At 42.2% G+C, this 16,794-nt stretch overlaps 1 protein-coding gene across 1 annotated transcript in view; it reads left to right on the top strand.

Annotated features, from left to right (window-relative positions):
- Positions 1 to 16,794, top strand: part of UBAP1L (ubiquitin associated protein 1 like) — a 20,494-nt gene extending 3,700 nt beyond the window's left edge. The window contains exons 3-6 of the mRNA XM_081337588.1: positions 3,059 to 3,820; positions 10,571 to 10,780; positions 14,739 to 14,840; positions 16,581 to 16,794. Of these exons, the coding sequence (XP_081193714.1) occupies positions 3,059 to 3,820; positions 10,571 to 10,780; positions 14,739 to 14,840; positions 16,581 to 16,715 (1,209 nt within the window). The 3' untranslated portion in view covers positions 16,716 to 16,794. The remainder of the gene's footprint in view (positions 1 to 3,058; positions 3,821 to 10,570; positions 10,781 to 14,738; positions 14,841 to 16,580) is intronic.

The following is a 16,794-nucleotide window of genomic DNA, read 5'->3' as shown; positions in this document are numbered from 1 at the left end:
GATTGTGAGTTCTAGTTCCACCTTGGGAATGAAGCCAGCTGTATGACCTTGGGCCAGTCACTCTCAGCTGTTGCTAAATAACAACACATACTTTCTCCATTTGTCCAAATTTACAAGCAGACAAATATTTTTGCTGTACATAATAGAAGCGATAATCTCAATTGATGTCTGGATTCTTGCAGAGCAAGCTTCGATCGTAGTTTGTGGGGTTGAAAAAGCTAATTTGTGTTGGCTTGCCTTAAAATCAAGAAAAAGAGAGGCTGAATCGCCAAAGGGGAAGTGGACACGAATCTGTGCAAACCAAAAGTGTTCTTCACTCAGCAGAAAGATTGTATTTCAACTAATCCTAAAAATGCAATTGCTAGATTACTATCAATGCTGTACATTTCTCTTGTTTTTTCCCCTCCATTATACATGCAAGTCCATCTGCAAAGAATTAACTTTCTCCTGAGCCTTTTTGAAGTGTGTTTCCCTAGCAATCCATGTAGCACTTTCAAAATAAAATGCCTTTATTTCTAATTGTCTCTCTCTGTCTGGGAGTGGAAGTCCACAAGTCATAAAAGGGCCATGTTTGAAGACCCCTGACTTAAAAAGCAACCTAGAACTAAGGAGAAACTTCCTGACAGTTAGAACAACTAACCAGTGGAACAACCTGCCTCCAGAAGCTGTGAATGCTCCAACACTGGAAGTTTTTAAGAAGAGACTGGATGGCCATTTGTCTGAAATGATATAGGGTTTCCTGCCTTAGCAGGGGGTTGGACTAGATGACTTCCAAGGCCCCTTCCAACTTCTTCTTCTCCTTCTCCTCCTCCTTCTTCTTCTTCTTCTTCTTCTTCTTCTTCTTCTTCTTCTTCTTCTTCTTCTTCTTCTTCTTCTTCTTCTTCTTCTTCTTCTTCTTCTTCTTCTTATTATTATTATTATTATTATTATTATTATTATTATTATTATTATTATTATTATTATTATTATTATTATTATTATTATTACTTGGGCTTGAACATTTCAATACTTTACTTTTTCCTGTTGTGTTATGTATTCAGAGCATTCCCACCATCAGAGGGCACCATTGCATTTTTGGAATAAGACTTCTTCAGAAACCATCTTAACATTCTTTTTGTTATTAAACTGTAGTGTAAATTTTCAGAACCCCTTTCCTTCTGTCACTTCGTGTGTTCATTTGCTTAGGTTTCTCGGGCTTCCTATTTAAAACACTCAAATCTATTAATGCACAAAATAGGGAAAGAATTGGTGTTTTGGATGGCCCAATCCAGTGGTGGGATTCAGCCAGTTCCCACCACTTCAGGCTAATTTTTTTTGTTGCCCTGGCCCAGAATTTATTTATTTATTTATTTATTGATGGGATTTATATCCCGCCCTATCTCCCGAAGGACTCAGGGCGGCTTCCAGAAGCGGCATTCACACAGGGAACTGATTGTTCACATATCTGAATCCCAATACTGGCCCAATCTATTTTGTATGTTGAACTATGAGGGTGAATTTGCAGTTGGAAAAATATATATTTATCTTCAAAGCGCCAACCCAAAAGAAATTAATCATCAGTCCAAGTTGAAAATTGAGATTGAGTGGGACTTTATTTGAAGGCAGAGTTGTAACATTCAGGATTTGCTTTTCTAATAATAGACTACAGTCACACGGGGCAAAGGTACTTTGCAAAGGTACTTAAGTACAAAGGTTCTTTGTACTTCACCGTACAAAGAATAAACCTGAGTGGTTAAAATCCATTGAAAACAGCTGCAACACTTATTAATTAATTTAAAAAGGTTTCCTGAAGAAAAAGTCACTTTATTTTCTGAAAGAAGATTGAATAAAGTGGGAAAGGGGAACAATTCAGTAGCTATATGAATATCCAAATTCTGGGAGCTTTGCAATGATGGGGAAAAAATGACTCAGGTTTCTAAATGAAGCAGCTTTATTTATTATCATAAAAATACAGCTTCAGTATGACTACTTGATCCTATGTTAGCATTTTACTTTTTCATATCTACAGTATTGGCAGCAGAATTCAATTTAGTCAACTTTAAATTTGGTTATGATCTTCTTTATAATCATTGGCTTAAGTTTGTCTTGGGCGGGATCATACCTACAATTCCACATTCCTTAATTCATTGGATCCTTGCCTGCTTAAGAAATGTACGTACAGATAGAATAATTTTCAGATCGATTTTTCAATCTTTTCTGCGTCGTAGTGGAGGATTTTTGGTTTTTGTTTGCTGCATTATCAATTACAGTTTATGGTGCTCATTATTTTACTCTTCATTCATATTTTTTAGAAAGTTTTAATATTTTCAGTAACATTCTAATCTGCCAATAGAATTTCAGATACTGGATGAAGTAGAACCATCTACGGTATTTCTCGACTTATTTACTGACCATTCAAAGTTACAACAACGCTGAAAAATGTGACTTATGACCATTTCTCACATTTACGACCGTTGTAGCATGCCCATGACCACGTGATCAAACTTCAGACGCTTAGCAACTGACTCATATTTATGACGGTCGCAGTGTCCCAGGGTCACGTGATCCCCCTTTTTTTTTCTTATCTGACAAGTGAAGTCAATGGGGAAGCCAGATTTGCTTAACAACCGTGTTACTAACTTAACAACTGCAGTGATCCACTTAACGTCTGCGGCAAGACAGGCTGTAAATTGGGGGCAAAATTCACTTGACAAATGTCTCGCTTAGCAGCAGAAAATTTGGGCTCAATGGTGTTCGTAAGTCGAGGACTACCTGTACTTGGAAGCATCCCAAAATAATTACTATCGCTAGTAGAATTTAAGAGACATTTAGGTCTCAGTCAAAATGGTTGCTTTAAGGGTGGTGGTTGTTTTTTTTAAAATCAAAGTCCTATTTTCAAGGTGACCCCCCCAATGGGTTTGATGGACATAGATAGTTTAGGATTTGGCCCGAGTAAAGAGAAGCTCCAGATGTTGTGACACTGGATCTGGAGTTACATCATATATTCTGTCTCGTTGTCTTTACGTGTTTAGCTTGGCTGGGGAAGATGCTAACGTTTAATCTTCTTGCCTTTCGACAGCATGATTTTTCACTAGAGAAAAAGGTCCTCTACTGGATCGACTCTGCCTCACGGCAAGAGATCCCCTGGTTTAATGTAACTGCTAATACGTATCCCACGGCCCCTCCATGCTGGCTCCTGTTGGTGGATGCTAAAGAAAACGAGGCCATCAGCCCCAAGGCGACAGGTGGCAAATCCAAGGAAAGGACAACTGTCCAAAGCTTTATGAATCTGGACACCGAATTTGAGAGGCTCCACCGCCCTGGGAGCGGAGGGAAGATGGCTGAAAGGGGGAATTTAGAACAGCGTCCCGAGAAGCAGGAAAGTTCAGAAGGCAAGGAGTCTCCCTCAGCCACCTCTGAAGAACAGGACAGTGAAGCGCCGGTGCCCGGTGCTCTACTTCAGCTTTTCGATCTTCCCCAAAGCAGACCCAAGACATCACCAGGACATCTAAGTGCTGCGTCAGAAAGCGGTTGCCCGAGGTCACTTTGGGGCAAACAGAGGCAATCCACGTATTTTTTAAGCAACGTGAAGAATGAGTTGGAAGGTGCCAAGAAGAAGCTGATGGCCATCATGCATCCCTTACACCCAACCACCACAGACTCTGCCTTGCTTTCGAAGGCTTTCTCTCTCCACCAGCACTCCAGAAGCAGCAGGAGCTTCAGATTCGGACCCGGTTCCCCACCTCGCTTAGCACAGACTTTAAACCCCACCCCACCAGCTACTTCCCTACATTCAGCAGGGCTTATCCGTCCCATCCAACACCATAAACCTACCGTGGCCGTAAGTAAGAATCTTTCCCGTCTTTTGTTTTTCCCTTCTTCCTGAGTCCTGCTGTTATAGAATTACAGGATCTGGGAGCTGAGCATCTGTCCTCCCCCATCTCCCCCTCACTTTATGCTTTTCATAAACCCTGCATTTAAAATGGCCTGATTTGCAAAATGGCTTGCGGGCCCAGCTACGTACAAGGAGCCCTTGACTTACAGCCATTTCTTTAGTGACCGTTCGAAGTTACAACGGCGTTGAAAAAAAGTGACTTATGGCCGTTTTTCACCCTTACGACCGTTGCAGCATCCCCCGGGGTCACGTGATCAAAATTCAGATGCTTAGCAACTGACTCGTATCTATGATGGTTGCAGCGTCCCAAGGGGCATGTCATCACCTTTTGCAACCTTCCGACAAGCAAGGGCGATGGGGAAGCCAGAATCACGTAGTAATATCTGTGGCAAGAAAGGTCGTAAAATGGGGCAAGATGTACTTGACAACCATCTCACTTAGCAGCAGAAATTTCGGGCACAATTGTAGTCGTTAAGTTGAGGACTTATCTGTATTCCAGTCTCTGGCGCAATTCAGATGCGGCAGTTTTAGCAGGAAGTCAAACTACACAGAACAAGCAAGGCAACCCACGTCATTACAGTCGTTAATCAATTAAAAAGAAAAGAAATTCCAAGATGGCAATGTAAGAATCGTAATAAAACTTAATCATAAAACCAATCTGGACAAAGTACAACATGTTTTACAGACAGTGAAGGAAAACGTAACCGCGTTCAGAGAAATAAAATCGCATCGATAGCCAGTGGCAACTGAATGAAATGAATCCAGGTGGCCTGCAAATCTGGCTAGAGAGGCAGTTATTAGCAGCAATCAGTCCTTATAATAAGGACAACATAGCAAAACGTGGCTTAATATTTTAGCAATCCCTCCACCGCAGGTGCTTGCTCTTTATTCCAGTATACCTTGTGATTTCTGTGAAAAACAGCATAAAATAAACAAATCTGTACAAATTGGCAAGAGCGAAGCCTAGTTGCAAATATGGACATCAATTGTTTGATTTCTCCAGCCTGCTGAATAGTAGCCAAATGCATTAAATGTTACAAAACGCTTTAAAGACAGTGTAAGAGAAGCGTATAGGGCATTCTGGATTATATGCAGTTGTCAAACAGTGTTGATAAACACGTGTGCATGAACGAGCCAGCTCATAATTCAGGCACTAAGTGTGGCTAAATCACAGCCCAATCCAGCGTCCCTCCTATTAAACAAATGCACGGTTAACTGGAATCAGAACGTCTGTTTTGTACTAAAAGGGGATCTGCTTAAAGCTGAAAGTGGCAATGTGAAAACCAGTGATTCCCAGGCTTGAAAGGATCATTGTTTAAACGTCTCAGCGGCCCAAGGGAGATACCAAATATCCACGAGCTTGGCAGCACAGGAGGAAGAAACGTAAAAGCTGCAGGATAGACATATGAAAATTCTGGTCTCTTTGCACTGATATGGGCAGTCAGCCACTGTGCTATGGCTTCGTTCTTCTCTGCAATATAATTTTTTTTTTTAAAGTGATCTATGGCAGTTTTCTGAAAAGTCTAGCCAAGAGCTGACTAAGGATTAAGTGTCTGGAGATCTGTAGTTTACTGCCTAGCCTGGATATGGAATCTTGAGTATTGTATTAAAAAGGTTGAGTGTTACTGACTTGGGCATAGCATAAAGGCAGAGATGGGCAACCTTTGTGGGCAAATATAGGGCATTTCAACCTCACAAAATGACCACTGGCTTTGACTAGTTATAAAATACCCACTTAGCAAAAACTTACTGGTGAAGCTGCTCTCTACAAAATCTTCTAGCTGTTAAAATATATCACATTGCCTTGTTGTTTGAGCTAAGGGTCACTTTTTTATGGCATTTGTTTAAATGGGTGAGTGGCTGAATAACTTAGCAGTTACATTATTGTCCTTGGTCTAGGACAGGGGTAGGCAACCTTGGCTCTTTTATGACTTGTGGACTTCAACTCCCAGAATTCCTGAGTCAGCCGGCTCATCAGGAATTCTGGGAGTTGAAGTCCACGAGTCATAAAAGAGCCAAGGTTGCCTACCCCTGGTCTAGAAGGCCAGGGTTCAAATCCCAGCTGCTCCTTTTCTCTGGAAGTTGTGGGTGCTCCATCGCTGGAGGGTTTTTTAAAAAAGAGACTGCAGAGCCACTTCTCCGGAATGGCATAGGATCTCCTACCATGGGCAGTGGGTTGGACTAAGATCTCCAAGGTCCCTCCCAATCCTTCTATGTTCTGAATATGAACGTTGTTTGAAGATGGCTTCTTTCTTTCCCGCATTTCAAGTTATTTTACTTAAAACCAATGAAAAGAAATTGAAGTCAGCTCCACGGGTGATTGTGGACAACTGGCCTAGACTGCTTCATTTTGTACGCTTCCTTATTACATATGCATATTGTGGGTTGATTAACACACGGTAGGGAAGGATGAGAATTTGTAACATATCCTATCTAGTCCCGATGAATGCCATTCAAGAAGAAACATTGTCTTTTGGTCTTTTCCTTCCTGTTTTCTTAAGCCATTCATGAGGAGTTGATTCTGCCATGAATGAGCGGCTGTGGAATCATCTTTATCCCTCAGCCTTTATCCTTCTCCGTTTCCAAAAATCCACAAACGAGATAAGCTTCAAAGAGGCTTTACATTTTGATGACTTTTTTCAGCATGTTGAAAAAAAAAATGAAGAGCTGATTGGGCAACTGCTTCCTTTTCCTTACCTTCTTGGTTCCTCCAACCCAGATACAGGGCTTATTCTTAATTTATGCCTGGAAACAATTTATGCAACACATCAAATAGGAATGGCTTTGACAGCCTTGAGATGGTCTTGATTTTACTTCTATCCAAATTAACATCTGTACAATATTTGAAACTTTCTCCCTGACAGTGCTGAAAGCTCTCTGCATATGCTAAAAATTCTGTTGGAAAATAGAATATAGAATAATAACAGGGTTGAAAGGGATCTTGGAGGTCTTGCCCTATCCTAGTGGTCCCCAAAAATTATGGTGTGGCGGCCCGGGGGGTGGGGAAGAGGTGAACCGGACTGCCACTTGTGCAAGTCAAGTTACACGCATGTGCTCTGGCCCGCTGCTCACACACATCCAGCTCCATGCGTGCACCAAACAGGCCAGGGCACGGTAAAGGACCGCAGCCCAAGGGTTGGGGACCCCTGTCCTATACCATTCCAGACAAATGGCCGTCCAATCTCTTCTTGAAAACCTCAAGTGATAAAGCACCCACATCTTCCACTGATTAATTGTGGTCACCATCAGGACATTTCTCCTTAATGCTAGATTAGATCTCTCTTTAATGCTCTTCCACCCGTTACTTCTTGTCCTGCCCTCAGATGCCCTCAGAGAATAAGTCAGCCCCCCCCTTCTCTCTGACAGCCCCTCAAATACTATCATATCACCCCTAGTCCTTCTCTTCATTAAATTAGACATACCTAGTTTCCTATTAAAAGGGACACGGTGGCTCAGTGGGTTAGGACGCTGAGCTTGTCGATCAGAAGGTCGGCAGTTTGGCGGGTCGAATCTCGAGTGCCGCGTAGCAGAGTGAGCGCCTGTTACTCATCCCAGCTTCTGCCAACCTAGCAGTTTGAAAGCACGTAAAAATGCAAGTAGAAAAATAGGGACCACTACGGTGGGAAGGTAACAGCGTTCCGTGCGCCTTTGGCGTCTAGTCATGCCGGCCACATGACCATGGAGACGTCCTCGGACAAGCGCTGGCTCTTCGGCTTTGAAACGGAGATGAGCACCGGCCCCTAGAGTCAGAAACGACTAGCACGCATGTGCGGGGGAACCTTTACCTTTACCTTAGTTTCCTATTATCTTCTCATATTACGATGACATTTCATATCCCCAAGGAAAGTAGCTTAATTCTCTGTAAGTTATTTAGAGGGAGGCAAGAGTTAAACTAGGGTGGCTTAAGGTAATATAAACATCATTTGTATGGTGCCAAACTATTGGACTCTTATCAGTTTAGCAGGAAGAATGAGTGGAATGGAATATTTTAATTCTATTTAAGTCCCATCTTTCAGAATTTTTTGTTTTCATTTTGCCGGGGTTTTGTTTCATGTGGTTTTGTCTGATGAGTATCTGGCTGCATTGCTTATTGTTAATGTGAACAAGGAGCTGTTAACATTTAGAGAAGAGTCCCATATATTTTGGGACGTGACTGCCAAGCTTCAATATACGTAAACAAATTAATGTTTCAGTCCCATAATATAAATAATATATATGAGATGTATTTGAGAGAGGGAGGGAGGGAGGGAGGGAATCTAAACATGTGTAGAGTTTGCATTTTAAGATTTGATTTGTGTGAATGTCCTTGGCTTGCTTTCTTGAAAGAACACGGTTTTGCAAATTCCGCTCTGTAAAATTCTTCCTCTGTTTCTCCCTAGTGTGTATTAGAAATTTGAAACATGTTATCAGGATAATCCATTTGTCTATGTGTGTTTCCACCACCCAGAAATAATATCATATAGACAGAAAGGGGAAAAAGCTTAGAAATTTATCTCATCCACAAAACTAATCTTAGATGTTGGTTGAATTGCTTATTCCTCTTTCTTGCCCCTTTTTCACAGAAAACTCAAAGTACTCTAACTCAAATGCACATATCAGCAATCCATTGCTGCAAGACAGGTATATATATATATATATATATATATATATATATATATATATATATATATATATATATATATATATATATATATATATATATATATATATATATATATATATATATATATATATATATATATATATATCCATTTATATCCCGCCCTTCTCTGAAGACTCAGGGCGGCTTACAAGCTTAGCAGTAGCCAGCTTATTGCCCCCAACAATCTGGGTCCTCATTTACCTACCTCGGAAGGATGGAAGGCTGAGTCAACCTTGAGCCTGGTGGGATGCGAACCTGCACTAATTGCAGGCAGCTGGTGTTACTTAAGGAGGCATTAGCCCACTGCTCCACCAAGGCTCTTTGTCCTTCCAATGTTGTATAATAATTATTTTGGCTGTGTCCCATGCACCAAAGAGCCACAGTTCTTGATGTCTTGATAGATTCCAAATGCTGGGGATATAACCCAGCAAAACATCACAATTTTGATCAACCAAGATTGATCTAAATTCTTGTTAGCAATCCTGTGGATTTCTGCCCAAAATGTAACAACAGTCAGACATATCCAACTGTATAAGTTAATGTTCCAATGTCTCAGTTGCAATTCCAGCAACAACTCTTGAACATTTTTAGAGGTATCCATAGCAAATGAAATAGAAATTTATATTATATTACCCGCTTGTTTCATAAACCTTGCTGTATAAATTCAGCAATGATGGAGACTAAATTTGCACTTTGGGCTCCAGCCAAGTCAATTTGGTAGGTTTAGGAGCTTCGATGGGATGAAATTAGATTAATGGGTAGAATCCATTAATTAATAAATTAGTGGGCGGAAGCTTGTTAAAGGGAGATCCAACCTAGAAGTAAGAAGAAATTATCTGGCAGTGAGAACAATTACAGGTGGTTCTCAACTTAGAACAGTTCATTCAGTGACCAATTTTCACAGTTATGATCTCCAAAGAATCCCCAAGATCACCTTATCACAATCCAGATGCTTGGCAACCGGCTCACACTTACAACCATCGCTTGTGCCCCAAGGTCACATGATCGCCTTTTGCAACCCTTTTGACAAGCAAAGTCAATGGGGAAGCCAGATTCACTTCACAACCATGTTACTACTACCTTATCAACTCTGCAGTGATTCACTTAACAATCATGGCAAGAAATAGTCGTAACACAGGGAAAAACTCACTTAAGCAATGTATCACTGAACAACATAAATTTTGGATTCAGTTATGGTCGTAAGTCAAGGACTGCCTGTCACCAACAAAACAGCTTGCGTCCAGAGGTTGTGGGTGCTCCATCACTGGAGGTTTTCCATAATAGACTGGACAACAATTGGGTGGGATGGTTTAATGCTCCTCATTGAGCAGGGGGTTGGACTACAAAACCTCTGTGTTCCCTTCCATCCCTCTCATTCTATGTTCTGTGTAGATGTCCACACACAGACCAAGAGCAGAATCACCCTCCCATTTTTATATACATGCAGGCCAAGCGCATCCACTGCTGGGAACAATATCCCATGGCTATCATAGCCAGAGATAGCCTAAGAGGGTTTGAATGATGATTAGAGAAAAATAGACATGGAAGGACTTGACCACCATCTGAAAGGAGAAAGTTTCCCGACACCACATCAAGCATATCTTCCAATGATATAAAGATGTCAGGGGTTTTTTTAAGTTCAAAGTGTCGACGTTTTATTTCCCAGGACCCAGCTTTCTTGTCTTCGTTATTGTTTTACCAGCCTTTGTCATCTCCTTGGAAACATAACAATTTTTATTCCAAATCAGGATTGGTTCTGAATCAGCTTCAGAGAAACAGAAATGAAAACAGGATGTTAATAGGGGTGGGGGTGGAGTGGGGGAAGAGTGTTCTAACTATGGGAATTTTCCTGGCTCGCTTTATGGCTGGCCTAATTTAATTTTAACATGATGAAGATTCGAAGCGCGCGCTGCCTTGGCATACCCACAACACTTGCCCGTATTCCAGAGGAGAACAGAATCCTTTTGAAAAGCCTCAAGAAAGAGCAGATGGCTAATAAAGATCTCTCCCCAGTTAACTGACATTAAACGGCTCTATTTTATTTTATCTTTCAGGCTCTCAGCCCGTATTCCTGCCTCCCACCCGCTCCAGGGACCCAGCAACCTCGGCGTCCCCGCGGAGCTCGCCCTGACTCCACCACCGATCTGCTCTCGGTGCTGAGCCAAGAGGAACGCCAGTTGATCGAACCGGTTGTAGCCTTGGGCTATCCGATCCGCCGAGCGATCCTCGCTCTGCAGAAGACGGGGAGACCAAACTTAGGCCAGGTCAGACAGAGCTAGGACTGGTTTCTCTTCCCAAACAGGGGACACGTGTCCTCTCCTGGCGGCGCAACACGATTTCCAGAAGGCTATCGTGGGGGGCACCTGATTATCGAAAGTGGAAGGAATGAAGCTCTGCAGAGGCTTTGAGGGTTGGGTTTCCCTTCTCCAAATAAGGACGGGCAAAATTCCCCCCTCAAAAGTGGGGAAGGTGCTTCCAAAGTGTCCAGGTCTAGGAGAAGACTTTCCTTGGAAAGCATGACTACATTAAGTGCTGGTAGGGTGGGAGCATCCCTTTCGTGTATTTTTCTCTCTCTCTGGTACTCCCTTCCTTGCCCACCCAGATTCTGGAGAGGCAGATCCTTCTCCTTTTTTTTATTTTTTGCTGGTGTTTTGTTACAGATATTTGAAATTGGGCTGAGGTGTGCATATGGCTTTAGGACAGAGTAAGGAGTGTTCCCCCCCAAAGTAAAGGTAAAGGTTCCCCCGCACATGCATGCTAGTCGTTTCCAACTCTAGGGGCCGGTGCTCATCTCCGTTTCAAAGCCGAAGAGCCAGCGCTTGTCCGAGGATGTCTCCATGGTCATGTGGCCGGCATGACTAGACGCCAAAGGCGCACAGAACGCTGTTACCTTCCCACCGTAGTGGTCCCTATTTTTCTACCTGCATTTTTACGTGCTTTCGAACTGCTAGGTTGGCAGAAGCTGGGACGAGTAACAGGCGCTCACTCTGCTACGCGGCACTCGGGATTCGACCCGCCAAACTGCCGATCTTCTGATCGACAAGCTCAGCGTCCTAACCCACTGAGCCACCGCGTCCCTTTCCCCGCCCCCCACAGTGCCATAATTTGGGGAGAGGGCTTTGAGGTCCCATGGGGGCATGGCCTCTGAGGTGATAACCCTGGAGACGGGGGGGGGAGGCAACGTTGCTGGCTCTTTCTTGAAAGATTTGATGGAGTAGTTGTTAGCCATGGAAACTTATTTGGGGTAGTCCGTTTTCTTCATCCTTGGGGTTAGATGCCATCCGAGCTGCCTCAAAATAACAGCAACAACCACAGCAACACTCCAAGCATATTGGAGATGCAACGCAACCAGGGGTGGGGAGGGTAGTCAACAAAGATGGCAACTTTGACCACACAATCCAAACTCTGCCCTTTTTTACATCTGCTCCATTGTTAAAAAAAAAAGAGTGGGGTTTTGACCGTGTGCTGGTAGCTACCGTCTTGACTTTTTGGACTTCTTCCATAGCCGCTTCTGCTTTGCCACCCAAAGAATAGTGAACTATAATATTGGCTGAGATGGGCAGCTATAGAAATTAAATGAGTGGATTAATTAACGAGTGAAAACCTCGAGAACAGAAATCGTCAATAGGTCATTCTATTTTGGTAGTGCAGTTTTATGCCAGACATGCATACTGCACCACCAACTCCGGTCAAGCTGGATTCGGGTGATTTGCAACAATCAATATGTGACCAACAATAAAATAACATGAAACAAATAGCATAGTCAAAAGCACAGCCAAGAAACATTTTGAGAGGCTCTGGGGCTGGGAAGGTGGAGATCGAAGCCTGCTCTTGTCCTTGGTGAAGATGGTCAATGATCTTTCATTCAAGGGAGCAGTTTTTATTTACAAATACTTACTTACAAAACAAATACTTGCATATGAACCTGCATAAACCCCCAAATCTCGCCTTTACCAGGATCATTGTTGTGATTACATGATTTGCATGTGTGCCTATTATTTATGTTAACAACTTCTAGAAGGGCAGAAATTTCACCCAGTTTCATTTTACCTTCTGCTGCCGCCCAACAAAAGGAAAATGGTTCAAGGTCAGAAGATTTTGACCCCATCACCATTTGCATGCCCCCCAAAAGGATACCCATCCCTCTTAATCAAAAAGAAATATGAAAATAATTTTGCAGTTAAAGGGATAAAAACTAAGCTAGCTGAACAATTGTACACTTCGGCTGTATTAAAATTTCTCCTTAGCCTTCGAATAATTGTTCCTCTCTAATATCAACATCATTTATTTTCCATAGTTCATATTTGGAAGCTATTTGTTTTTATTAGCTTACATTTGAACCCCAGCTTTATCTCCCTCGACAGCCATTGAGTTTAAGGCTGATTGTTAATCCCCAGTTCCCCAAAGGAGACACTTATGCGCTTGCTCACAACTTTTTCACCAATTTTGGGAGTGAGGGTGGAGTTGAGTGGGAGGGCCTATGGCTAGGTCCCTTCACTAGCTGTACCCATTTCTGACCTGGAAGAACGTTCTGTTTCCACGAAAATGGGTTTTTAAAAATAGGATGGAGACTTTGGCTCACCAATCACAGATTCCCAAGGGACAAATGGATGCCGTGATATTTAAAGGAGAATGCTTTGGAGAACTATGCAGTCAGTTCTCCAAGAGTAAAGTCAAAAATAATCCTAGTCTGTCTTTTCCATGACAAGAGTCCCTTTCTCAGACTCATAAGAAGGGGACTTTTGTCTGGCCCCAATCTCCTCTCCCAAGATGCTCAGTTAGGCTTTCCTGGATCTGGAGAGTCATCTAATCAACCAAGCAGCCTTAGCATTTTTCTGAGACCTTTGCACTGAGAAGCTGAAGGAAATCTGTAAAGAGTTTGTGTCTGCCTTTACAGGAAGCAGCGATTAGATTTATATCCCTAAATGTGCCGGTCTTCAGATTCCTCACACATCAGCAGACATATTTTGGACCTTAGTCCATGTGGGCGAACCTTGCCAAACATGGCTTATTCAACAACTGAAGATTAATTTGACAGAGGAGTACAGCCTGTAATGTATGAATAGCCAAACTCTTTCAGGTATTGTGTGGTATTGCTGCACCATTTTAAAAGCTTCGGCAAGCTTCTCCCTATTGTTGCTCCAGTCTTTTCCTCGCCTGTTAAAAATGTTACGTGAAGGTCAAATGTTTACTTTACGTGACACCGCCCCCCCCCCCCTCGGTGGTGAAATCCTGGAGCTTTTCTTCAGAAATTCAAGGCTTAGAAATGGTTTCTCCATTGCCAGCCACGAATTGTGTCATCTTGAGTCTCCCGGTTCTGACATTCTGCCTTCAAGATAGATAACATTCCAAAGGTATAATGTCCTTCATATATATTTTTTCTGCCAAAACAAGATGAAAGAGGCCGATACCACCTTGAAGCCTAGAAAGAAATGTATTAGTTGACAGTTGCAATCGTATGCGTGAAGGTTTTATTTATTTATTTATTTATTTTTATTTTTTTATTATTAATTTTCGATTTTTTTCGATGCGTGAAGTTTTGTTCTAAGTCTTGTTTCAAGTTATCCTCTTAGTCCTGGGAAGAAGCCCAGGGTAGCTCACTTCCAGAATTATCGCCAAGGAAACCATAGGGCTTAGCCAAGCAGTCTACACTGACTTGGAAGATGGGAAAAGAAAATAATGCTCCAGAAAAAGAAGTGTTTTATAGACATTAGAATAGATTCCATATACAATAGAAGAGAATCTATGTGTAGCTCGGGGTTGAATTGTGGGGTCCTTGGTGCTCTCTGAATTTGGTTGCTTTTCTTGCAGGCATTTCATTACCAAACCAGGTAACATCATCAGTGCTAGAATAGACAGCAAACTCCAATCCCTTCTAGTACTGATGGTGTTACCTAGTTTGGTAATAAAATATCTGCAAGGGAAAACAAGCTTATAAGAGCACCAAGGAACCCAACGGTACATATATATACTCAAGCACGGTTGCATAGGAATTAATCAGGAATGTTTTAAAAATGTGAAAGTGACCACTAGCTGCATTAGAAAAGACTCGTTGAGTACGACATAGCGATTCTGCATCCGTGCCCCCAAAATTCTTGATGGTGACTTGACGGACTTTTCTTTCTCCAAAGTGGTGGGTTTGCGTGCATACTTGCCTTTTTAGTCTGGGAGAATTCGCTTTTTTAATCAAAGCCTTTAATTTCTTCTGCTTTCCCCTAACAGTTTCTCAGTTATCTTAGTGCCTGCGACAGGCTTCTGAAACAGGGTTATGAAGAGGCCCAGGTTATAGAGGCAATGGAAATGTTCCAGAACTCAGAGAGAAAGGTGAGAGCCCAACTTTGGTTGGAAAGTTGATCAAATTCCTTTGCTTACAATGCAGTATCAGTCAAATGAATGATAAAAATGGCTGTCTCCACCTGCATGGAGTTTGTGTTTTTTTTCCCCTATGTGTGTAAACGTCATTAGCAGTTGATAGAGAGCATAAAAACCTAACACAGACTAATATGGAGGGGAAAAGGAAGGAAGGAAGAAAAACAAAGAGAGAGAGAAAGAAAAGAAAAGAAAGAAAGAAAGAAAGAAAGAAAGAAAGAAAGAAAGAAAGAAAGAAAGAAAGAAAGAAAGAAAGAGAAAAAAGGAAGGAAGGGAAAGAAAGAAAGGAAGAAAGAAAGAAAGAAAGAAAGAAAGAAAGAAAGAAAGAAAAAAGAAAGAAAGAAAGAGGAAGGAAGGAAGGAAGGAAGAAAAAGAAAGAAAGAAAGAAAGAGGAAAGAAAGAAAGAAAGAAAGAAAGAAAGAAAGAAAGAAAGAAAGAAAGAAAGAAAGAAAAGAAAGAAAGAAAGAAAGAAAAAGAAAGAAAGAAAGAAAGAAAGAGGAAGGAAGGAAGGAAGGAAGGAAGAAGGGAGAGAGGGAGGATCTGCATAGTTTCTAATTCTGTTCTGACAGTGATAAAGCCAAAATGACTCACAATAAGATTGATGACAAAACAAAACTAAAAAAGCAAAGAAAGAAAACCAGAACACAACCAAGTATGAACATGCAAGAAAATCAGCCTGACTAGAGTTGGGAAGAATTTGAAATCAAAATTTTTAGAAGAAATGGCCTTTGCCTTCAGGTTAGAAGGCAATGAAGCGGTTTTTTCTAGCTCCTGGGCAAAAGGCTTGAGGGTGACTTTCAGTGTCACTCTCTGTGAAGATCTAAAGGTAAGCCCCTCCCCCTCCCCCCTCCAAAAATAATAAGAAGAAGAAAGCCCCAAGTGGACTTTCTTGGGGGGGGGGGTTCTTCGAAAACTTCTCATCCAAGAAGCGAAATGTTTTCAACAACAACAAAAAAAAACACGAAGAAATTCTCCTTAGCTTTTGGGGGGGGGGGAAAAACACACTTTTGAGACAACGCTGGCCTAGAATGATTGAGTATCTCCATAGACATCTAAAAGTAGCAAGTGGCATTAGGAAGTCTTGGAGGGGATTTCTCTCCCCATCATTCTGTAGCCTCCCAGGCTGCCCAGACTTTTCAAAGTGCAAAGTCCTTTTTCAAAGGACCGCAGGAGAACCGATTCCAAACATTAAGGAAGCCAGGGAAGCTGCAGGCTGCAGGGAGAACTAACAGCCTGGAGATGTCCCCAAGTTGAAAGCAAGGTCCCTTTTTTTTAAATGGGAATGCTAGAAACACAATGCAGGAGTTTGGAAGCGGGTGGGGGGGGAGGAGGGGGGGAAGAGAGGGGAAAAACCCGACACAACTTGCTAAAAGCCAGTTGCCAGCCTGACTTTCTTTTTGCCACGATGTGGGCTCAGCGTTTTTCCCATGTTTGCTTATTGATAATTCACTGACATTAACAGATCAGTTCGCTGCTTTTAAAAAAAAATATGATATTTCAATACGGATTGTTATTCTTGGCAAGATATAGCCTCCTAGGTCATATTCTTCTTATTCGGAATCCCGAAGGCTCTAATCCTCATGATTTTTATAAAGCTGGGCTTCTTTCTTAACGGGAGTTTCAGAGCACTTGTAGAAACGCGCGCTTCCTTCCCACCGTGGTCTCACGGTCCCTTGTGCTTCCTTCCCATGACAGGCAGCAGAATTTCTTCGTCTCTTAGCCCAGTTCGATGACATGGGCTTCCGACAAGCCGACATCAAAGAGGTCCTCCTGCTGTGTGAAAACCACCGAGACAGGGCCCTGGAGGAGCTCATGACCCAAAGCCAATGACAGCAGACCAGCATCCTCCCCGCCCTTCCCCTCTCCTCCCCCTCCTCAAATGAGTCTGTAAATATTGTATTCTCTCCAA

Source organism: Vipera berus, assembly GCF_964194415.1.
Source record: "Vipera berus genome assembly, chromosome: 12".
NCBI classification, from domain to species: Eukaryota; Metazoa; Chordata; class Lepidosauria; order Squamata; family Viperidae; genus Vipera; species Vipera berus.
This window is presented reverse-complemented; position numbering and strand designations above follow the sequence as displayed.